General features: G+C 43.1%; 1 protein-coding gene across 4 annotated transcripts in view; it reads left to right on the top strand.

Moving 5' to 3' along the window:
* LOC104549922 (mitogen-activated protein kinase kinase kinase kinase 4) overlaps window positions 1-24,271 on the top strand; it is a 101,317-nt gene that overhangs the window by 2,877 nt on the left and 74,169 nt on the right. For all 4 annotated transcript variants that reach the window (XR_009819696.1, XM_062007009.1, XM_062007010.1 and 1 more), the window contains exon 2: window positions 1,360-1,425. Coding sequence is in view for 3 of the 4 variants with exons in the window: in XM_062007009.1 (XP_061862993.1) it covers window positions 1,360-1,425 (66 nt within the window). In the remaining variant the exon portion in view is untranslated. The remainder of the gene's footprint in view (window positions 1-1,359; window positions 1,426-24,271) is intronic.

Genomic DNA, 24,271 nt, shown 5'->3' with positions numbered 1-24,271 from the left:
TACCACCTTCAAGAGACAGAAGATCAATAACTCAGACTGGCCTGTGCACAGATCAGAAGTAAGTGATTTGGTCTGGTTTATGCGTCGTTAATTAGGGTTTGTTTTAAAGAAGTCGTGTGAGGTTGACAACGCAGGAAGTGTGAGATTAAAACTCTTCTAACTTAAAGGCAAAAACCAGAGGAACTCATTAGTACTTTCAGTTGTGGCAATCTGTGCTGTGTTGCTCTGACAGTGAAAGCTATTGCCATTTCTCATGACAGTTGTGCCAGTTAAGGCAGAATCTGCTCAGCAAAAAGCCCATATGTTTCCACTGGGATTTTGCCAAGGTAAACACTTCCGTATCAGATATGAAGAAAGCATTATTTATGCTAAAAGAATAACATTTAAGTGGAGTGCAGAAGTAGCTTGATACCTTAAAAAAAGGCTGTTTTGCTACCAGGGAAACTGTACTGATGAGTTAATGTTTGTCTGTAGCACATCCCTCAGCAGTACCAATAGGCATCAACTGACATGACAGATTGCTGAAGCAGATGTGGCAAAACTGACACATGGAGTTAATAATATTTTATATAAATCTCTTGATATCATCCCAAGAAATGAATGGACCCATAAATGTCTCAGCCAGAAACCGAGAAACTGATTTCTTGAGTTCTTAATGTTTTTGTATAAATCTCTCAAGTGAGTTTTAACTGAAGCAACAGATTTGTTAATGTGCTCAGTCATACAGGAGCAAACATCTACTTGCTTATCCCTTGCAACATGGTAGTCTTTCCATATCTGAAAGATAGCAGCATCTCATCATTGGAGAAAAACATCTGCTGTGGTGGTTGATTATAGAGCAATTGGTGCTAAACCAGTAGAATGGTTCACCAGTTCATGTGGTGTGGTACACGGATCACCTGACACGCGAGTCTCATGTAAATGATCAGCACTCTAGTTGGGGTTCAAATCCAAGGCTTCAATACGACTGTCAGTTTCACTCTGTTTTGTTTGCAAAACAGGACGATTGAGCATTCCCAGCCTACCTGCAGTGTGAGGGTTGCCTGGGATGGTACATTTCACTTGCATAAGGTCACTGGGATCAAGTGCTTTCTATAGTATTTTTTCAGTTATGTTATTGAGCTGCTTTCCTTTGTTTACATTGATAGAGCTCAGTGTTTTGTAGCAGAAGACAGCAGCACCTCAGCCTCCACGCTAGCTCACTGTTTTCAGGCTGAGGAGGCCTGGAGTTTATTCCTTATTATACTGCTTAGCTGAATCAGTTGAGTTCTTGTGTTCTTCACACATCTCCATTTATTCAGAGTACCAGCTGTATGGTTGCTTTGCTACAAATGACGTTATTCCTTCTGCTTTTTGCAGGACCCTGCGGGAATATTTGAACTGGTGCAGGTTGTTGGAAATGGGACATATGGACAAGTCTATAAGGTTTGGATGCCTCTTTAATTTCTGATCTTGATAAATGCTGTTTTTCCTACGGCAGAAATGAGCACCATTTAAGAAGATGGACAATGTTTTTTTCCAGTAATAGCCTGTCTTATCTTGATGCCTTTTCTGTGTAATGCAAATGGTGTCACCTGTGAAACTCTGTGGCCCTTCCTTCCATCCTGTTTTCGTGTCACTTTGCTGCCACAGGTCAGATGTTGGCTTTTGGACTGACTTCCCTCTGCCCTGTTTTTTTCTGCCCTGTGGTTATTTTCTCTATTTCAAAATTATTTAATAAGTGGCTGGCACAAATTAACATCAGCAATGACTAAACTTGTCCTGGATTGAGTAGAGAGCTCAGTTGAGACTAAAACAGCAGTAGTCTTCAAGACAGAGGCGTCAATTAACCCTGCTCTACGGGCAGCATATGGAGAGTTTGACCTTTTTCTTTGTGATGTTGAAGCAGAACTACCAGTCAAGAAACTGCAGCAGTTAAACGTTGTCTGCTGTAACAGGCTATGTACACTACGCCACATACACCTTTAGTTATAAGAACTGATCTAGAAAAGTATTCTTTCACTGTGAGTCCTTTCCTAAGAGTGATCTAAGAAGAGAAAATCGATGTGATTAAAATAGGAAACCCAATCTGTGCCGTTCCCATTTGGAGAAAGAAGACAGAGAAAGGAAAAGGCCATGCTGCTGAACCCTTGGAGGGGTGTCAGGAGAGTAATGGCACTGGAGGAAGCTGTCTAGTCTTGCTTCTCTCTCAGATCTCACTGCTGACAAGTTCATGCACGATGAGTCTTTGGTTGGTGCCAGCTCTTTTTGCATTGATCCCCTGTTTCAGGAGGAAAGCAGCGTGGGGCCTCGATGCACAAATGCAGGACTGTTGGTCTTTCTCCAATTCTAACATGTCAAATGCGTGTTACATTTTGGTGTCCATCCTCTGGTGCAGATCTCCTGTGATTGCATTTTGATTTCCGTTTGAAGCTATAGATACTCTTTCAAAGATTCTGGGAAATCCTCTACAGAAGCAGGATCTTTGTCATATAACTCTCTCTTGCTGCGATTAAGTCTGTGTTGTATCTGAGATTTGTCTTACAGAGACTTGAGGTCAGTACTACTACAGTAAAAACAGAGGCACAGGGGTTCATGTGGACAAATTAGATGCCAGGAGACATTGAGGGGTGCTACCATCAGTCTAGTCATTGAGTTTTCTGTCTGTAAAAAGATTCTGAAGCTCCCAGATGGCCTCTGGAATTGTTGCCTGCCTTTTCATGTCTGGTTTTATTTTATACTGGGAAATAAAAAAATTCAATCTAGTCATCTTTTAAGGATGTTGAGAGTGAATCAGATGGTTAATCATGGCAGAAACAGGAAGAAGGGACATAGTTTGTTTCTCTGCTGCAAAAAAACCTAAAGTTTTGAGCTGTTGTGTGGTTTGCTAGAATGTTAGTTACCAAAATGTGTGAGAAACAGTGACAATCACAATCAATTGTACCAAAAGTCTGCTTTCCACTGAGCACACAAGAGACCAGGGATGGGCAGCTCTGGATAAGGTGTGATGTGAATCTCGACTCACTCTGCACTTGGACTAGCTGCAACATCTAAGCAATGCACCAAGAGACAGGGTCTCACCAGACTGAGGGTGCCAAGGGAAAGCTTTGTGCGCACACATCACGCAGTGGAGAGATGACGGACTGTGTGTAACCCTGGCTCTGTGCAAGCACACCCAGAACAGAGGCTTTGGTCATATAAATACATGTGATCTCTGAATGTAGGGTGCTTTGCTGAGGCTTGCTTAGGGCAGCTCCATAGCTGCCCTTTGTGGGAGGATGACAGTGAGCTGTGTGGCTGAAGAAGACAGATGATGACAGCTGAGGTGGACAGATACAAAGTGCGTGCTCCAAACTGCAGGCAGTCAGGTTAGTCTTGTGAACACTTTTGACACAGTGCAAAGCTCCAGTGTGTTTGGAAACACCTCTGTGGAAGATGCTGAGCATCATCTGAATGTACTCAGATGGCATCTCCCTGGTGCTGGCCTTGCAACCCGAGCAGATATCTGGAGTTTTTTTCTGAAAGAGGGCAGCTGCAATAGAACAGATGCTTCTGAAATGACCGTAGAAGTTGGGCTATGCTATTCCCTTTTCTTTCTCACTGCTATGTAATATATCCTTCAAGCTATGCATTGCTAGGACCAATGGAGTGAATTAGTGAATGCTGGAATAATTTTGTAGTTTGTTTACTATAGGTTTGTAGTAATAAATGTTTTAGTTATAAGGTAAGCTTGGTTATCCACATAGTGTACTCATGTGGATACTCATGTGTAGGGGACATGTTTATGCTCCTGAGGTGTCAGAATCTTCTGTGCATTCAGAAACTGCACATGGTAGTTTGCACATCAAAGCAAAGCTTTCGGGCTAAACAAACTGTGTTCAGTAGTACTAGACTGCTTGGTGGACTGTAAAGATGATTCATAAAGCTATATGTTTTAATAGATGCAGCTCCATGAAAATGAAATTTAAAGGATTCATTATTAGATTTTGAAAACAACGTTTAACAGATTTATTGAAAGAGTATTGTTAATACTGAATTGTTCCAGACCAGTTCCGGTTCAGTGTCTTTTTAAATGAAATGGAAGAGGTATAAATCCTACTCATGGTAATGCTGGAGCTGTCTAGAAGTGTTATAAAGTTGCGATTTGTATATAATAATGGACTAAAAGCTAGGAGATTTGACAACTTATGAAGCAGTAAGACATAAGTATGCCAGTACTGGTAACTTCAGCCTTTTGGAAAGTATGAATTGGATATTAAAAAATCAGATGGTACCCAGAATTGATGAGACTTAGGCTTCATTATCTCTTGAAATGACAGGTGAGTTTTTCAGTTAATTGCTGGCTTCCAGGAGCTGAAATCTGAAGAGCAATACTATGTAAGAAGCGATTCTGAATAACATCATGGAAGGTGGTAGCAGAGTCCTCTCTGAAGGCAGTTGGCAGTAGTGTGTTTGGTGGTGGTTGGAGAAGTGTGAGTGTTTACTCTGAGTATTCACTTCCTGAACTTTGAGGTGCTGAAGGCCAGACTGTATCCAGTCTCTGTTGAATGCATATAGCAAAGAGGCATGTCTGAACTTCCCATGCACTGCTTTCTGCAAGGGCTGCCCATCTTCCCGGTAACCCTCAAGGCCAGCGATCACAAAGATTTGCTCTTCAAAGTATGAGGGCTAGTGTTTTGGGGTGTTTTTTTCCAGTTCCTGATCAATAAAGACCCTCAGACAGGGCAGAGCAATGTTTTGCATAGCGTAGCTGTTGCTGTTGTCTGGGAGGAAGTGAGATTGCTGAAGGTGTCACCCACAAGTTCCTGGGTTTTGCTTCTTCCCTGGGCTGCAGCTGCGGTGCCTTGAACACCCTCCCCTGGAGAAGCTTGAGTTGGGTGTTGTTGGAGATGGCAGTAAAACTGCAGAAAATTCTCTGAGATTTATAAACACCATCTCTTTTTTTATTTGCTGTAGTTGCTACTTTGTTGTGATATAGTGTACTGTTAAAAGTGGTGCCTTTGAAACCACTGTGAATGGAAGCTAAAGTCTGTGGGTGTGTGCACTGCTCTCAGCGTGCCTGAGGCTGTATCTTGCAATGTAGGTATGGCTGCTGAGACCTGACAGGGTTGTGATTTGAATAAATCTTTCCATAGTCCCATTACCTTCAAAAGTTAGTTAATATAGATGCCTTGTTTTCCTTCCACAGTTGAGCTCTATTGGTTTGAAGAGCTGGACAGTGATCACATACTGCCCTTGATGCAGAACAGTTGTATCTTGGTCTGTCCCTGTGTATTTATTAACAACTAAATTATCTAAGTGGGGGGGGATGTGGTGTGAAATATTCTGGTTTTGTGAAGACCTCAATCGTTAGTTTCATACTTTGAGTGATGTGTCTTCATCAGGAGCCTATTAGTGCATTTTCCACTTTTCAGTCTTCAAGTAATTTTTCTAATGGGTGAATGGGGAGAGGGAGGCATGGAGCAACTGAAAATGGGTGCCATTTTTTAAGCATTTGGGTCAGACATTTGCTCTTGATCTCTGGAGAAGACTGTGGTGCTGAGTTTACAGTTGTTTCGGTTTTTCAGTTGTCAAGATAAAGAGGATTTGCTCCTAATCCGATTCATTCAGCTGTGCTCTGAGAGTCCTCATACCTCTAAAAAAGTTGTCATGGGCCAGACGAGGTCATCGGCAGCATCTGTGCAATCTGCTTGTTTTCTGATGTTGAGAGGCACCTGACTGGGGCTTTTGACTTCCTTTCTCTTAATGATGTGGATTATCCTTCTCCTGGGGCTAGCATTTTTGAGCGGTGTAGGGATTGAGAAGTCATTTTCCTTGGCACATTCCAGGAGCCAACATTTTTTGGAGTATGATCTGGCAGGCTGGTAATTAACCATTGATAGATTTGTGGCTGCTGTATGTGCAAAATGGTTGTATCTTTAGTGGAGTCTAGGGGCACAAGGAACTTGAGAGACGTGCTCTGGTTTGGGTCTGTGAGAATCAAAAGGGAAGCAGTGACTTCCTGGTCATGCAGCTGATGAAGACACAGCAGGGCTGTTGCTGGGGCTTAGCAGAGGGTGGAAGCAGCTCTGCCTTCCTGTAGTGGCTGTGCACAGCTAATATTTCTATTTCTATGTAGTCACATAAGACTCTGGATACAAAAAGGAAGCAGATCTGAGTAAGGAAGTGTTTTGATGCGTTTTTTGTTTGGGTTTTGTTTTTAATACAGCAGCTTCTTGGCATTGAATTGTGCTTCAGTTGTTGGAGTGAGTTATTAGTTACTCTGCTGTTGATGTACAGTGGCAGGAGCGTAGTGAAGCATAAATATGACTTTTCAGTTTCTCTTAATTTGAAGGTCTGCTAAGTTCTTCATAATTCATTTCATTGACTAAGTGACTGAGGTAACAGCAAGTTGGGAGGGATGGGAGGAGTAGCATGTTTTTTCTGACACTTGGTACTGCATGGAGAGAGTCACAAGACTGTGCTAAGTTATGAAGTATTGAACTCTGTGAACTGTATTGAAAACCTTAATTGATGGTAGCACCTTAGGCAGTTACTGGAAAGTAAAGTTTAATAAACCTTACAGTTCAGTGTGATCCAGAAGGTGAACATGTATAAACTGAAAACTTTATGAGCTGTTTCTTTTGGGGGTGGGTAAAAAGTAGCCACCTTCTGAAGAAGGTGTCTCAGGGCTGAAATGTGATTTCAGAGTCTCCAAACTGCTACAGAGATGTTACAAATGTCACGTTGTCTCGGGATATTCTGTTATCATTTATGGTCAGTTACAGTTTTCAGGCTAATCATAGCCTTTGAGGCACTGAGATTTAGATGAGTCAATTAGGGGAATCAGTTGCTCTTCATGGAAATGACAAAATGCTGCTTTCTGTTTCGCTAGCAGTTGTAGAAGTGCTTATTTGTCTGTTCATTTTCTTTACTTGGGTTTTTAGTAGCACAGCTGATTATTCTGTCCCCATGAAAAGCTAGCTAATTATTGTAGACAGCAGTGTATAAATAAGTATTGCTGCAGTGTACTAGATGGTGTCAGCAACTCATTGTGTAGATCCTTGGTTCAGCAGTGCAAACAAATAATGGACATTGTCTGCTAATCCTGACAACACGGATCTCTTTCAGGAATAAGTCTGAACTTAATGTGCTACTACCATTGTCATAAGATCTGAAATGCTGTCATGCTTCTGATTGAGTTGCCTTGAAAACTTAGTGTATATGGCTCTAATATCATTAATGCACTAGAGAGGCGTGATTTGGTGTTTAGGTATTTAACTTATGTCTCTTCTCTCGGTTGCCTTTAACTCCTAAATACACTCTCATACGTGTCTGTGTCCTTCTAAAGCTTCCACACCACCGTGTCGGTTCTTTTTCTCTCTCATCAGAAAGGATGTGAAGTTGGCAGTGCACACTTGCAGCAACAAGGGCAAACTGCATGAAGAAGGAGAGGCTGAAGGAATTGGATTTTTTTTCAACCCAGGGAAGAGAAGACTAAGAGCAATCTAGTCATAGCCTCTGAGTGCTTCAACGATGGCTTGTATGGAAGATGTGAGTACAGGGATGCAGAGGACAAGAGGAAGCAGGCGTAGGTTGCTCAGGGGAAATTTCATCTGTGTGTCAGAAAAAGAATTGTTACTGTAAGAACATGTCAACATTGCAATAGTTTTCCCAGGGTGCTGGTGGAGTCACCCTTACTTGGAAATACCTTGAGGCTGTTTGACATTGTCTTGGGCAACCTAACTTTAGGCTCTGCTTTCAAAATAAGGTGGGACTGTATCTTCCCAGAGGTCTCTTCCAGTCTCGATTTGAGTATAGGACACGTGAGTCTCAGTGGACAGAACATGCCTACCATCACTCCAGCCTATCATTATTGTGAATGACTGACTTGGAGAATACAAAAGCAGGGGGAATGGCTTTCATTTGAAATAATGTATTGTGTCTGGTTGGTTGTCAGAGCCAGGAGCAGTGTTTTAGGGGAGAGAGGTGCGGTGTGGTTTTCGTGGCTTTGGGTGTGTCAGTTTGGGTTGGGCTTTTTTTAATCTTGGCTTCCCAGCTTATTTGCATGGCAATGCCAAACTGTAGTCTCGCTGGAATTTAAAGTAATGGGTCATACATGCGAAATTAATTAGCAAACTGTGAAGTCCTGGTTCCAGTTAGTGAATATTTCAGAAGAACTCAATTAAGATTCTTAAGTGGTAGGACTAGTTTATCAAAAATAGAAGAGTAAGGATGTGAAAAACCTCTCAGCTCTGGGGTGTTTCTATACAATAAAGGTTCTTTGACTGAGCAAAGCAATGTACAATAATTAGATGTGCCATATATCAGCCATTAGGGAGTAGTAAAATCCTTGCAAATAATTTGTTGGCAGACCTGACACTTCCAGCTCGTCCATGTTTTGGACCTGAATGTCCACATGGGAGAGTGCAATGCATTTTCATCCTAAACTGATGGTATTTTGAGCTCATGTTGCGTAACACTTCAGATGTTGGCACTGAGACATGCTATTTTGAAGGTAAGATGCTAAAAATGCACTGGTGGTAATACAAGCAGGGTAGGAAACAGTTCAAGCTCTTCATTCCCTGATCAAGTACTTAGCTACACTTTAATCACCTCACTAGTGACATGGATTTCAATACTCCTGTCTACTCAGCGTTGTCCAGAATCATGCCTACATGAAGATACACAACACAGTGACCAGTGCTTTGCACACCCAAGTTCTCCAATACCTGACCTCAGAAGTATTTCATTGTATATGTTTTCTCTTCTTCAAAATAAATCAGTGAGGTTGAGGAAAAAAAAAAACTTGAAAGAAATTGTCTATTTGCAGTCTGAAAAACCTTGCAGCTGTATAATGAGTTATTGGAGTTCATGAATGAATGGTGGGATATTACTTTAAAGCACAGAAAATGTAGCATGCTAGCAGAGCATAGTAAAAGAAACATCAGTTGATTTCCTAAAAATATTGGAAGTCTGCTTGTCATTTATTATTATTATTGTTATAATTGTTGTGTATACTCCATGGATACATGAAGTATCCAACCTTTGGTGCTTTAAGCTTGACAGTGTGGTAATCTGGTCTAAAAAGCTGTGCAGAGTGTGTTCTGCTCCTCTGTCCTTCCCCACTGCCTGTGTAGGCAAGACATTACTATTGTGTCACCAGCAGCAAACATTCTCTTCAGTTTTATGGCCAGTCTTCAGGTGTTTTTCATAAGAATGCGTTTGAATGTGTTTATGCCCGAGGAACCCGTATTTTTGTACAAGAATCATCTGTTATAGTGCATTATACTTTGTTCTTCAAGTATTCATCAAGTTTGTTATGTTGAGCCAAACGTTAAGTCCTGCAGGATGAGACCCTGGGAACCACATGGAGTATGTTTTAGAAATCTAAATTGTGATCCTGTTCTGAAGGAGGCTTTTTAGCCATGTGTCGAGTGAGGTCTCCAGTAATCCTGTAACAGTTAATGCTTTGTTACTGGTGTCACTGAGAAATCCAGCAGCAGCAATGCCAGTCCTCAAAGAGGCAAATTCTCCCATTGAGATCTGCAATAGATCAGTATTTTCCATGGGTTGGACATAGTACAGCATTTTCAGCATGCACAGACCAGTGTTTGTGCACAGTGGGACTGTTGCAAAGCTGTTCACTTCAGCTCCTGTCTCACCTCAGCAGGCTGAGCTCTGAAATCTCTTGCTAGGGTATTTGCTGCATTGGCACTGTGGCTAGGAGCTTGGGCATGGTTGAACTCTGTCCTACCTCTTTCTTCCCCACCTCATATCTCTCTGTCTTCTCCAGTACCCAATCTGAATGGATGTTGTTTTTCTTGAACTGCAAAATGCATCTATACTTCATTCTACTGTGCTGTGTATCTTCACTACAGAGGTAAACTTGCATTAACTTCTAGTCAGTCTGACTTGCACGAGAGCAAGCATGTCATTAAACAACACTGTAAGAATCAGTTGCAGCTACAGCTCAGCACTTGCTAATCCAACTTTTATGCTATAAAGGCCATCCAGGAGCAGCTAGAAGCACTGCCATGCTTTTGTGGCAGTAGCAAGCCCTTTGTTGTGTTGCTTTTCTGAAGCAAACAGAAGTTAAAGAATTTGGTTTAGTTCTTATTGGGATCAGGTCATGAGCCTTGGTAATCTGCGGTCCTGCAAACCACATGGTGATTTACATCTGTGTAAAGGTTGCACAAAAGTCTGCTGAATCAGGCAGGGAGACTTCTGGCACTGGAGATGGGAAGTACTGAGACATGAGGGCTGTTCCCAGAGCTTTACCCTGGCATGGTCAGTGGCCGTCGATGATTGCTGCAGCTCGTCTCTCTGATTACCTGCATGTAACAGATTCCAGCCACAGGCTACATGAGATGCAGAGCATAGGAGGAGAGGGGTAGTCAAGACAACTGGCCAACAGAACCACTGCCACTAACAAAATAGTCCTTGTGCTTGCTGCTGGGAAGAGCTCCTCCAGACAGCACATCTCGTGATGTCTCCCGGTGCCATGTGGATCCACGCAGGGCTCTGTCAGAATGCTGCTCTGTGTTTCCTGGGGCATCGCAACTCCAGTACTCTGCAGGACAGCTGTGATCGGCCCAGCCCTGATCTTCCTGCTGGCTTCCAAGTCCCACACAGCTGGGTCTGACGGTAGCACAGCTATTCAGATTGCAGCTGCCTGGATGGTGGGCATCAAAATCTGGTGGGACAATTGTTAATCTTGCCCTTCCAAGGCATTTGTGGGGAAATGTGTCCATTTCCATTGTCAGCTGGGGTCAAATAGCTTGCCTGGTCAGTAGATGAAGGTGCAGGTCAGCCTCTTGTCCCATCATAATGAAATTTCCAGTAAGTAATTTTAAATTGTAATGTCGAATTTCCATTGTAAAATCCATAAATGTGATAAAATGATGCTGCTTCTGTCTGGTATTCAGCTGTTCCCAGGCTGCTAGCCAGCGGTAATTTTCTTGGCTTGCTCAGATTTGTGAATATGGATCTTGGGAATAAAATTAAAGAAGAAACTGTTTTTCAGCTGCTTATATTATACTCTTTTTTATTATTTTTTAAAGCCCTTGTATGTTACAAGCCTGCCCTTGTAACCTACTGACTTTGTGGGATTCCTGAAAGGTTTTTAAGATTTGCTTTAGAAGAACTTTTTCAAAGGTCATTTCTTCCCATCACCTTCTTTCTCTCCATGAAAACACAAAACTATTATTTTAGGGAGAAAACAATCCAGAAGATGTACTTTGTAGCAGACTGTGGCCTTTTCAGTGCCCCACACGAGTAATGTTATTTAGCCAATATATAATAGCTAGCATGTGGGCTGTGGCAGTGCTTTTAGGTGCTCCCATCATGTAAGAAAGATGCTTTTTCATAAAGGTAAGAGAGGGGTTGATGTGGGCAGCTGAAGTTTAGGAGATCTAGCTTTTTTTCTCTTGCCTCTGCTTCTCATCATTGCTCAAAAACACATGAATATTCTGGAAATGGAGCTCTCCTTATGACTGTAGCTATTAAAATGGAGGCAGTCCTTGTTTTTGTGAAGTGTCTCGGGACTCTGGTTAGGAGGAATTAGTGTAGTTACAGAGGCGATTTGTGAGAATTGGTTAGCAGCCACTTATAGAACAACATGCTGTTTGAAAACAGTTTCATTTCAATCAAAACACGTTGAGTTCAACAGAAACGTTAGTGGGGAAAATTTAAAGCCAGGAGTTGGCTTTCATTTTTGAGCTTTGTTTCGGGAACATCAAAACGTTGCGTTTCGTTTGCTTTGGTTGAACATACGTTTCGGTTTAGCAGGATGTTTATATTTCATACGTTGTCGTTAGTCCTGCATACTCAGGGAAAAAAAGCACTGTCATACTGAAATAATTTGGCATTACCAGAATAAATATTAATGAATATTAATGTGAATTCTTGTGACTTTCCATTCTGTGAGGGGTGTTTACAGCCCAAAGCGAGACCAGTTGGCAAAATACTGACGTTGAGCTTTACTGAATACTGGAATTGACTGAATTCCATTTTCTGACTCTGTGGTTGTGCAGTTGCTACATGTGACATAAGCACTTTGGATGCCTTTTTTTTTTCTTGTATTTCTGTTATGAACAGTGTGAGGAAAAGGGTGCAAGAGAAATATGTGGTGGCCTTCTGAAAATATTTATTGTACTGAAGCTGAGGAATTTTCTCTCTTTCATGTTTATTTTGCTAAACTTTAGCATGGGTTTTTCCTAGTCTTAAAAGACTAACCAATTTACTGATTATTTCTACTGTAGTAGATTTGTCTACTCTTGTTTTACTGTTTTAAACCTAGAAACAATTATACTAAAATATGCAACAATACCGACATAAAATAAATATGTGTATTGCTTAGATAATGGACTCTCAAATGTATTATTTACACAGATTGTCCAGGATGTTGTCTTGTTATAAGGAAAAAGGGAAGAGCCAGGGAAAAAAAAATGATTTGATATTTGCTTTTTCCAGTCTAACATGAAATATTCATTGTAACAGGCTTCTTGCAAATGTTCTGCTCCCAGAAGCCCAATTGTATCAGCAGATACCCGATTGCCTGTTATTAATATAGAGGGTAGAGTTTAGGTATTGTGGACCAATGTATCCCTCCTGCTCTGCCAACCAAATTGCTGTGGTGAAGTCTTTCAGTTTTTCATCAGTTGCTGATGGTGGGAACTGGACCTGTGTGTGCATTTTGACCCGCAGAAGAGGACACGCAATACCAAGCGCGTGACTTGGGCGCACCAGACCATTCCTCCTTGTGTGATTCCTTTTTCATGAAGGATGAGCTGTTTCCAGAGACAGCAGAATATGTTCTGTCATCTCTGCCAGTGGAAGATTGCCAAATTTCGCAGGCAGGCACATTAACACTTGAGGCATAGGGTTTGCCCATTGAACCCAGCAGTTGTGAAGCCTGGGACAACTTGGACGTGGCAGAGGTGGTACGTGCCAGTACATGTGGTGCTCTCAGGATACATTGGGCTTTTTGTGCATGTGCAGATCAGCCTAAGTAGGTCTGACGTTTCCCAAATGTGTGGAGCTCCCGGTTCACATGCTGTCGAGTAGGTGTGTACGTGCCTAGGGCACAGCAGATTGCTCAATGCCCAAATGGGACAGTTTCCTTGGCAGAAAAAAAGAGGTTGCATCTGGAGAAGCCACATGTATTGTAGCCTGCTCTCCATAAATATGCCTGAAAGTGGAGAAGGAATGAAAGAATAAAGAGATGCACTGACTTTCCCTTCTTTTGGAGACTTGAAAAATTTCAGTCAGAACTGTTTTGTGTAGGGGAAGCTGTAAAACAAAGGCTGGAAACTCAGGTCTCTGATCCCACAGGCTGGAGAATAAAGGTTAGAGAGAATTCAGGATTCACCCTTTCCAATGTTCCTCTCTTCCTTTCTTTGCATCATGTTGGCTTTTAGATACCCAGCTGGTGGAAGGCTTGGCCTCTGTCCCCACTTGCATGTTGGAGTTAAGAGTATTTCCTTGTTGGCACAGGGATCTCCACATGCACGAGGGATCAGGTTTCTGTGTATGTTTGCAAAGCACCTAGTGCATTTGTGAGGCTGTTTCAAATAGTCACAGCAAATTCTTGGTTAGGGTGCATGATATCATTTGGCTTCTTGCTTCTGCCAAATTCACAGTTCTTTGACCAGGAACGAAAGACAATAGCCTTATCAGCCCTGAGTGATGCTTGGAGCTTGTGTGGCATTTGTCCTGTGTCACACAGATGGGGCTTGAATGTCATAATGAGTAGATTAAATTTGGCTTTCTGTGGTTGCTGTATCCCTGCATTGTTTGCATTACAGAGTTTTGACAGACATCTTTCTGATGTTATTAACATTAGAGTAATTTTTTACATTAGAGATGGCCTTCAAGTCCAACTCTGACAGCCTTGACCTCTGCTGACCTGGCCATGGAGGCAGTGCTGAGCCTTCCCACAGGAGCCCGACCAGGGCTGGATGGGGATTGTAGGCACCAGCGCACTTTGGGGTGGAGATGACACTGAGCTATATAAACAGTGATTATTAATGGGGAGCCTGGCTGGTTGAATCTTATGTGTAAGTGCTGCCTAAACCTCCAGAGTGGTTGGTTGTTCCCTCAGATTACGGGAGCATATGCCAACAGTGGGTTTTCCTTCCTTTGTTGCCAAGCAAGTAGTATGAATGTCATTGTGCAGTGTCCTGTTATCTAAGCTGCCCACTGTCTATAGTCATTGTGTGATCTGAAAAGTCCCCAGAGATGGCCTGATGTTTTCATTCCCAGGGGTCTCCTTAGAAAACTGGGAGCATGACCAGAAGGAGAAAGGGGGAAGCCGCTGGTTCTGCATTTTTCCTCACCGTGGGGCAGGCTGCTGACTGCACGGTTCTTTAGGTATGTTTCCAGGAACTGGTTATGATCTGATAAGCCACGTCCAGCCCGTCCTGGCTTCCGAGGAGGCATCAGCACTGACTGAAGAAACCCTTATTAGCAAGCCCTGTGCATCATCTGGTGTACCTGAATCCCATCATCCTCCCCGCCGCGCCGTGTGCCATATCCGTGGCTGCCAGCAGCGCAGCTGTTCCTCGCTGCCCAGACGCTTCCCAGGCTTCACGTTTCCAGCCCGCGTGCTCTGGACTGGTTGCCTGGATGCTGGTGTCCTTACGTAGTGGGGTGTGTGCCTGGAGCTGGTGATGAAGCACAACAGCTCTCTTGAGGTTTGGCAGAAAATAGTTTCTTACGTTAATATTCTCGACTCTCTTTTTTTTTTCTTGGCACAAACAAAAGGAAGCTTTAGCAGGTAGAAGGTTGCTGCTTTGCCACAGAAACATGTTCTCGCATATGGCTGCTGAGAAGGCAAAACCACTAGCTGGACCCACCCCTGGCTGTGGACATTTACTGCCCCAGTTAGTGATAAAGCTCCTGTTCTCATTGGATCGTGAGATGTTTGAATATTAAGTTTACACCAGGCAGCTTTTTAATGAGTGTGGATTGCTGGCTTTACTGAACCAGATTCTCTTAAAAAAGGAAGAAAAAACTGGTAACAGAAAGAAATGTGAATTTGCAAAGAATTCGGTGTTAATCTCACTCTTCTTCTGTTAAAGCCACTGTGAAACTGCACAGACAGAGATGGAGTGTTGAAAAATAAGTATTTTGGAAAATGATGTCCACAGTGTGGCTGGATTAATGAAAAGAAAATTATGAACAAAATTGATGCAGCCAGTGAGCGTGTCCCCATTTAGCAAATTTGAGCTGGAAATACGTTTCTAATTAAGCTGGGTCAAACCACGTGTGCAAACCAGGTCTTTAAAAATAATTATTTGGAACCTGTTTTTTTCCAGTCCTTTGCACATGATGTCATTTGTTTCACCTATTCAGAGAGGATATAAAATGCTAACAGTAGCATGCTAGTGCTTTATGCTCATCTTGCATTCATTTGATTACAGAGCAAATGGCAAATAAGAACCTGTGCTGGGGAGCCAATCCCTAAAGGTGGCTCAGTGACTATTTTCAGAGCCTCTTCTGATTAGGTATTTAGTATTCTGTAACTCTTCTGTTACTGAATATAGTTGTTTTCTTGTGCAAAGATGTCAAAAATACCTGTTTTCTGTAAGCCTCGGTAATGCAAACGTAAAACCACTTTTGCAATGTTAATGCTAAAACTAGAGGACAGTGGCCTACAAGCACTGGTGAGAGATGGGTTTGCCTATCAAGGAAAATTCCAGAGTTGTTTAAACTTCCTGAGTTTTGCAGGAAAACTGACAAAATGCAATTGCTTGCAAATATGCCCTTTCTTACCCAGTTCCATCTCTGACCTCAGCAGTCCCAGTTCCTTTGCTGAGTCCTTTAGGATCTCTGCTAGCACATACACTCGTGGCCCTTGCTTACTTCTTACACCCCTCTCATCTGACCCTGCAGCAGTTGCTGCCTGTGGCTAACAGTTGCCCTCTGGGCAAGCAGTGGCCTGTGCCATGGCTGACTGCAGATTGCTGCACGCTCCCTGGGCTGCCAGCTGGCAGGCAGCGTCTGGTAGGAAGCCACGGAGCCCACTCTGGAGCCCTCCTCTCCAGGAATGAGGGTGTCTGATTTTCACAAAGCATGCAGGAATTGAGTCATCTTTGAGACTTCTGTCTGTCAGTTTGGGTTGAAGTAGGCTGACAGGTTAAAACACGGTTGGAAGCAAGGGCAGCACAATCACGTACACCTTGTTTTCTTAAGGAACCTGCCTACGCTTCTGTCTGGTAGTAGAGGAAAGCTTGCAACTCCCTGTAATCCCGTGTCCCTCTGAACCTAAAAGTTGAGAAACCAGAAGGCAATACAAAGCACTGGGAGGTAGGTTCTCTGCTATGATGTTTTCATATGCTCTTTGATTTTAGTTTTTTTTAAGACATGGAAATAGAGACCCAGTTATTTAAATGTCTGTGATTTGGATATGTGCATTGGTATTGCCAGAGAGTTTCAGCTGACCTTGCAACATTTCCTCTGGCACATAACCTGATTTGTCCTCCTGAGCAATGAGCTGTTGGTGGTGTATTTTGGCATAGGGTGTGGATGACAGCATATGCAAAAAAGCTGCAACAGGAAATTATTTTGAAACTTGTGGATGGTTCAACTTTAAGTTTTAAGGTGAATGCAACTCAAAGATGTTAAAGCAGAGCTGCTGGTTTCAAAGCTTACATTATATAAGTAAACCAGACTTCAGTTGCTTGCTGCTCCATGCTACTTCAGGAGGCTGCTGGCATTCACTGGATGCCTTGTGGAATGTCTAGGTTGTTTTGCTGTTTTGTTTTGTGTCTGTCTTTCTTGACAGCTGCCCTGTGATATGATGCAGCTGGTTATACAGGCTGTTGCCAGTATAAGGTAAAGGAAGCAGATAGGATTCAGAGCTTGGAAAATGAGAACTAGGTTGGAGACTGAATCACAAGAAGAAGCCCTCCTCTTCAGGAATGGAGGTGTCTCTGTGTCTGATTTTCACAAAGCACACAGGAATTGAGTCATCTTTGAGACCTCTGTGAGTTTGGGTTGAAGTAGACTGACAGGCTAAAACATGGTTGGAAGCAAGGGCAGTGCAATCACGTACACCTTGTTTTCTTAAGGAACCTGCCTAGGCTTCTGTCTTTGGTAGTAGAGGAAAGCTTGCAACTCCCTGTAATCCCGTGTCCCTCTGAACCTGAAAGTTCAGAAACCAGAAGGCAACACAAAGCACTGGGAGGTAGGTTCTCTGCTATGAGATGTATTTTTCCAGTACAGGAAGCATTGAGTATGCACACTTCTTCAGTGGAAAACTTGGTGCAAAGTGAGATTTGTTCTGTTTGAGAAATGTGACCTTTTATGGGTCAAGTTCACATCCAACATATTCAACAGCAGAAACTACTGTTGACATTGGTGGATCCAGAACTGCGTTCAAGAACCCAAGTGTAAGGAGAAACCAGCAGTAGCCGTTGGTGGGAAGTCCTGCAGGGAACTGCTTGGGAGCATAGCCAGCAGTGCCTCAGAGGAGAGCAGGGGGTTCCCCAGCTTGTCCTGGGGCTCTGCATTTGTTTTACCCAAATGCATAGCTCACTATACAGTGCACTGCTTCACCTTACACTGTACAAAATGACCTTGGGTTGTTTAAATAGGGCAAGGCAAAAAGATGAGAGTTTCAAAGTCTGGTAAAGCTATTCAGTGGTTAATTGCAGGAAACTCTCGGTCCCTTTTGTGACCAATTGTTCCACTGGTTAGCTGCTGCCTTTGCTTCATACATGCTGGTAATTGTGCTAGTCTACGTTGCTTAAGGCTCTGCGTCCTTCAGCTGTAATGTGTTTAGCCATTTTCTTCAAATTATTCTGCAGGGGTGTGTTTAATTTTTTTGCCTCTCAAGAGCTCACTGTTCATTTCTCTGCTGTGATTGACTTCAATTCCTACAAGTAACACAGAAAATTGGAAGATAGAGTGTTGAACAGTAATTGCTTGTAGCTGTTCAGGAACTGTTACCACACATCTGACCTACAGTTTACTTGAGAGGAGAACCTTTGCCAGCCAGGCTTCTGCTGTATGATGCTGATTAGATCAGTTTACAGAAAAATATCACCAAGCCTCTTCTCTAATTCATTTTTGCTTTAGGAAGGTGAATTTGGAAGCACTGATCCTTCTTAATTGAATTAAAAAGGCAAGGTATACTTTAAAGAATAATTAGAAGAGTAGTCTGGTTTCATTTTGGAGACCAGCTTAATACTGAAAACCTTTCCAAACGTTTAAGTAATTTTCCCTTGAGTTTTGTGGACCATCTGGCCAATAGGATTTTGGAAGGAAATAGGAACTGACTGCTGCTGTGAGATCAGTGCCATGTAGTTCATCTCTTTACAGAGCTCATTCAGAAATCTGGACACTGATATATTTTCTCACAGACTAATTGTGTCCAATAGCTCCCTTTTTATTTTTGGAGAGGACACATTAAATGGAGCCAAATGAAAAGGCTCTGAGAGTAGATTCTCTTTTTTCCTCAGCTAAATGCTCTGTGAAGGCTTTTCTATGTATGTGGGGGGAAAAAAAATGACCTTTCCCAAGGCAAACCTCAGATCTGCTGAACTCAACAGCACTCAGAAGAGTTTTTGACTTTGGGATTCACCTCAGATGAAAAGAGTTGTAGGGAGGATATTTGCCATGGATTATTAAAGGAAAAGCCCAAAGACCCCAAGAGAAACCCATATAAGGCCAAACTGCTCTGTCCCATGCAGTACCACATGTGCTCTCTCACACTGCCATCTGCAGAGAGATGCATACCCCCATGGCATTGCAACCCCTGTGAGAAAAACACCAGCCAAGTTGGAATGAAAAAAGTAAATCACCTTTAAGGTGGTTGTAGTTCTTATCACCTAGGTGGGAATTGGTAGTCCAAGCTGTGTACTCTACCTGCTTTAAAGGCTTTTGGAAAAAAACAGCAACAAAATTGTAACCCATAGAGAACCTTGTCCATGTTCTGCATTAGATGGAAGAGAAAATCCAACTGTTTTACACTTACTGTACACAGGAATGATGAAGGGCTTTTTAAAATTCAGTGATGTAATTGCTGAGAGCTTAATGTGCATGCAAAGTTATGTTTAGGTGAGGTAGAAGGCTAATAAAGCCTTTATTAGCATGTATCTGGGAAGGTTGCATTACTTAAACATGACTTTCATAACATGAGGTTTGTAATTGCTGTGTGCAGCTTGACCTTCAGAGCTTCATAGTGATGGTAAGCCAAAAACCCTTCCTTTGAGGGATTGCTGCTCTGACAGTTAGGCCACCCATCAGCTGAGCTCCTACAGTCCAGCCCCAACTTCCTTTCAGCAGGATGGGGCTGGTGGAACACATTTAACTGCTTGTGACTTCATCCAGCAGAGATGTGCTGCGTGTAGATTTTCTCTAGTGCCCTGTGTTTCTGTAGACGGAGGCATGAGTCAGGCAGTGAAAATTCACTGAGGTGGAGGGATTTGTACCTCTTCCTACACTTAACTACTCGGCAGCCCCTGGTCTGCAGAGTGAGTCTTCTGAAAGCTGGGGATACTTTCTTAAACTGTTTATTTTTCTGGATGAATAGACTTTCAGCGTGGCAGACCTTTGCTGTCATAAATCACTGCCGGGCTCCCCAGGCACTGAGCAGGACTGACTCTGTTCCAGGGCTGTCTCAACACTCCTGCTCACAGCAAGAAGAGCCATGGGGCCGCAAACACCCCTCATCCCTGCTACCCTGCATCCCCACCACCCTGAACTGGGCAGCTGGGTCTCCACAGACCCACTAGCCCAGGCATTCTCAAGGCAGAACACCCATTAAAAGAAGTAAGCCACCCGTGTCTGCAAAGCCTCTGCACGCCTGGCAGGGGCAGCAAGCTGTGATGGGGTGTCTGAGGATGGAAACCCAACAGTGTGTTTCAACAGATGTTAAGAGGCATGACAAATGCCAAAGCCCAGGATGAATAGCAAGGCTGTTGAAACTGTTATTTGTGCAAATATTGAAGTTTAGGCTCAAAGAAATCAGGTTTTATGTCCCAATAAATGAAGTGTGAGGAAAAGGGGATAACTGCACAGCCTGCTTTTCAGACTTCCACCCATTCATTGTGCTGCTGTCAGAGTTACTCTCTTGACTCACATATGGCCCCAAAATGTTTGCTTTTCTTTCCTTGCTGGTAGCAGCTCCCATTCAGGGACTTTGCACTTACCTCTAAAGTCAAGCACTTGGATGACTTTCTGAACAGAGGACAGCTGGAACTTCAGTTCTTATCTTTTCTTCCTCTCAGACCTTCCTGAATTATCTCCAGCTGCAGATATAGGTTGGGCCAGGTTAAAGTCAGTGAGAGTCTTGTTAACCACCAGGAGTAGCTGCTCCTTCGGTAACCCTGTGTATCCCCAGCCAGCACTGACCGTGTGCTGCAGCGCTCAACTTCTCACTATTATCCACCAAGGGCTACCCTGTTTTTACCTGCCCCAAGAGGAATGCTCCTGATCTTCCTTCTTGTACTTTGTTCACATTGTTCTGAAGCTTCACATAGCAATAGGATATCTAAAGCATCATGTTTGCATGTTAGCCGAATAAGGAGAAGCCACGGGAATTGGTACTTCCCTCCAAATGATCGTGGAGATGCAGATGACATGGGATGTTCTGCTGCAGACACTGCCTCTTTCAAATAAATAGGAGACAAAACTCCTTTCTTTGTAGCATGACTAGCATGGTATTTGTAAAGTGCTTTGCTTGATCTTGCTAATCACAACATGAATGACCCCTTTGGGAGCAGATTTCAGAATCCCAAAAGATCATTCCCTAGTCCAGTCTTACACAAGCATGCAGTAGCCCTAAGTGTTTTCTATAAGGGTGGTAATCTGATCAACTGAACATATTGATAGTGCACAAATGTAGATACTCAAATGTGTGTTTGCGAAAGGGTTTGAATTTGTTCCTTTGTTTCGTTTTCTTTTCCCACTGGTCTACAGTCAGGCACAGACAAACATTAGGCAAAGCAAACAATCTGCATTTCCACTTGTACAATGGGAGGAAATAGGAACTGAAAGGATTAAAAAAACAAAAACTGGACAGAAAAACTGCTTCTGGTGCCTCTGGGGTTTTACAGTTCATGAGGGCTGTGGTACAGATGGTGGCAGTCAGGGTGAAAAACTGCCTTTTCCCTCCAGAGGGAAGATTGTTTGATCTGGTAGCATTGAAATGACCCATGTCTGTCCCTCCCTTTTAGCCAGGGTGGACTTAGGGAGAATTTTGAGTGATTAATAGAAGTTAGACATTCTAAGCTCTTCTCTTGTCTAACATGTTGCTATTTTAGTAAATAGGAAGTCTTCCTGTACCACTGCCAACTTAGCTGTATTTAGCGTTAGGAGTTACAGTGATGTTTCTATTTGCTCAAGTATATGACACAAATAGGAGCCCTGAGAAAAATTCCTGATCACTTTTTTTGACATCTCAGCCCTGAAGTGCCTAAAACTAAATCTAAAAAAAACCCCTTAATAAAACTAATATTTTCATTTTGAGTGCAAAATACCCATTTCTGAGCTGGAGGGGGGAGAGGAGCAATGGGAGGGATAGAATGACCTGTTCTGCACAGAAATAGGGCAGTGGTATTTGTTAGGTTTTCACTGAATTCAAGTAATTTTTGCTGTATAAATTTGCTGACCTTTTTAAATTCATCCTTTTAACTTCTTTATAAATTGTCTCTCTGATATGTCTTCATTAACATACTTTGTCTTAAAGTGGACTCAGCATTGTTAATTAACTTTCATCCTTTATATATCTCTGTGTAGACATGGTAGATTTTACTGTTAATGTTTTACCATCCAAGGTTTGAGGCGTGCTAAATAGTCTTCAGCTTCCTAGTATGAAAGTGATTGAAAGTGATATTGAAAGTGATAAATCTTAATTGACTCTTGAAACACATCTAATGGTAGAGTGAGAAGTAGCATATAGGAAAAGCATGTCTTGATTCTTTACAGTGTATTAATTTTTATGTTGTTCACCACTCTGGCTGTGGCCAAGGATGGTATCCTCTGTAGTCTTTAGAGGCCATGCTTTGCCTTCCCTGGAAGGAAAACACCTATGGTCAGTTCTGAAGGCAACATTAAGTTGAAGTCAATCAAACAGTCCCGTTACAACCTCAGGGACTGACTGGTGGTTTCTAATGTTGGGTAGTCTGAGAGCAATGGAGGATCTTTATGTTCCTGAAGCAGTAATCTCAGGAGCTCATTGTGATCTACTGTGTGCTCTTCCTCTCAATAGTACAGTTAAAGGCAGAGAAAGCTATCCTGTTGCAGTTTAAAAAGGGTGTTTATGGAGGATAGGGAAGGGGAAATGCAGCTAGGTCTGGAAATAGCGTGCCAGATGTGGGGGTGAAAGGGCAAATGTGTTGCACCCACATGGTCAGCATTTAGGCAATGCAGCTGGGTTGTGGTTTTACGCAAGTCCTGCATCCTGCACTGCTGGCGTGAAAGCAGTCACTTACAAGGAAAGGGCGTGCTCCTGCTGGGAGATAGAGCTGAGGGCTACCCTAGAGATGACCTGGAACGAGGCCCAGGCTTCCAAATCTCAGCATCTCCTAGTGTCACAAAGAGGAGAACAAATGCTCAGGGTGGGTGTTACAGTTCTTTGATTTGCAACCCCAAAATACAGCAGACATCCAGAGACATTGCGACAGAAGTGCCACCAAAACTTTGTCATGTCAATCAAAGGAAGCTTTTTTCAGCTGCATGATTAAAAGGATGAAGCTGTAATCAAAATGATAGCCTCAGTCCCACCTGGCTGGAGTCCTGAATTCTTCATGAGTGTTTAAAAAAAACCAGTCTTTCTGAAACTGGTACATGTCCAAGGCCAGTGTGTGTTGTGGTGGGCTGAGAGTTTTGTGGGGTTTTTGTTTGGTGGGTGTTTTTTTAAACTATCAAAATTGATGTGGTTGCATGTTCTAGTTTACAATGAAATGGATCATTTCTGAAATCCAGTGCTAGTATTCGGTGCACGACTGACCCTGAGCTCTGCCTCACACCCTTAACTAACAAAAACAAGCTATAAGCTTCCAAACCCTTAACTTCTTCCTTGGAATTTATTCCTGCCCCATTTCAAGTTTTGCAGTATGGCTGAAGAGCTGTAACCATGACTACAGTGGTACCAGTTGCTGGTTGATACTAGTTGCTGAGACAAGGATTACACACTGGTCTTCCTGATAGAGCTGTCCTATAAACTGTGTTCTTGGGTGACACTTCTCAGCACCAAAACACTACAGCCCCAGCTGTGCAAGCTGTCCTTTTGTTTACATTAGTCAAGGGACAGCAGGATCTCTGTTGTGAGCAGCCAGATGCTGTAAAACAGCATCTATGTCTAAACTGTAGTGCAAGAGCAGTGTACCTGCAGGTTGTATGTTCTTGGGGTCTTCCTCCTGCCATGCCAGCCAGCATATTCTGAGGAGCACACTGCAGCTGCATGGGAGGCTGCCCTTGCCTGCCTGCAGCATTCCCAGGCTGGTGACAGCAATCGTTGCTCATCTCTCCTAAAGGTCTGGGTCTAAGTAGAAAGCCCTGTATAGCTGGAAAGGGAAACAGAAGGATCGTGACTTTAAGGTCATGTGGCATAGGACATAGGGTTTCCTGGATCCCTGTGTGGAGCATTGTTAGTTTGATGCATAATCTCTTAAAGGCTTTCCTTGTGTTACCAGGATGGAAAGGGTGGAGAGGAGAGGGGCAAAAGGGTGGGGTCCCATCCTTCAGAAGGCTGAGCTGGCAGCCCACCAGCAACCGCAGGGCCACGCTGATTTACCCAAGATGGGCCCAAACAAAAAAGTGGGTTTTGAACAGGAAACCTGCTTGTTGAAGTTCACTTTCCGTAAGAGCTTGTAGCAAAACAGCTGTGCTTTCACCTCACTCCCAAAGAGTGAGTGACTGAAACCTGCATCGATTAGCCCAAACTAAATGCTTCTGGGTGAGAGTCCAGAGTCTTCCACCTCCAACAGCCAGATCTTGAGTCCAAATGCAAACTTTCAATATCCAGAGAAGGTCCCAAGAGTTAAGTTTGTGGTATCTTATCAGCGTTCTGGATTACACAGGCAGGCAGTACTGTGAAAGGTCACCCAGGAGCTCTGCAGCCTTGGGCAGATGCGAACCATTTGTCTCTGTGCACAGTGTAAATGTGCTGCACATGTGCATGCACAATGTGTCTGAAGTGAAATTGCCCTCTGCATGAGCACACAGGTGCAAACTGGCATGTGTCAAAGGCTTCTGGCATCTGGGAGGTATCCCTACAGATAGACACCACAACCTTGCTGAAAATACTGCTTTTAAGGGAGACAAAAGTGAGGTCATGCTCGTGGTTGCAGACAGGACATGG

Source organism: Colius striatus, chromosome 13, assembly GCF_028858725.1.
Source record: "Colius striatus isolate bColStr4 chromosome 13, bColStr4.1.hap1, whole genome shotgun sequence".
Classification (NCBI taxonomy): domain Eukaryota; kingdom Metazoa; phylum Chordata; class Aves; order Coliiformes; family Coliidae; genus Colius; species Colius striatus.
The sequence above is the reverse complement of the archived record's forward strand: the minus strand, read 5'-3'. Positions and strand labels throughout refer to the sequence as shown.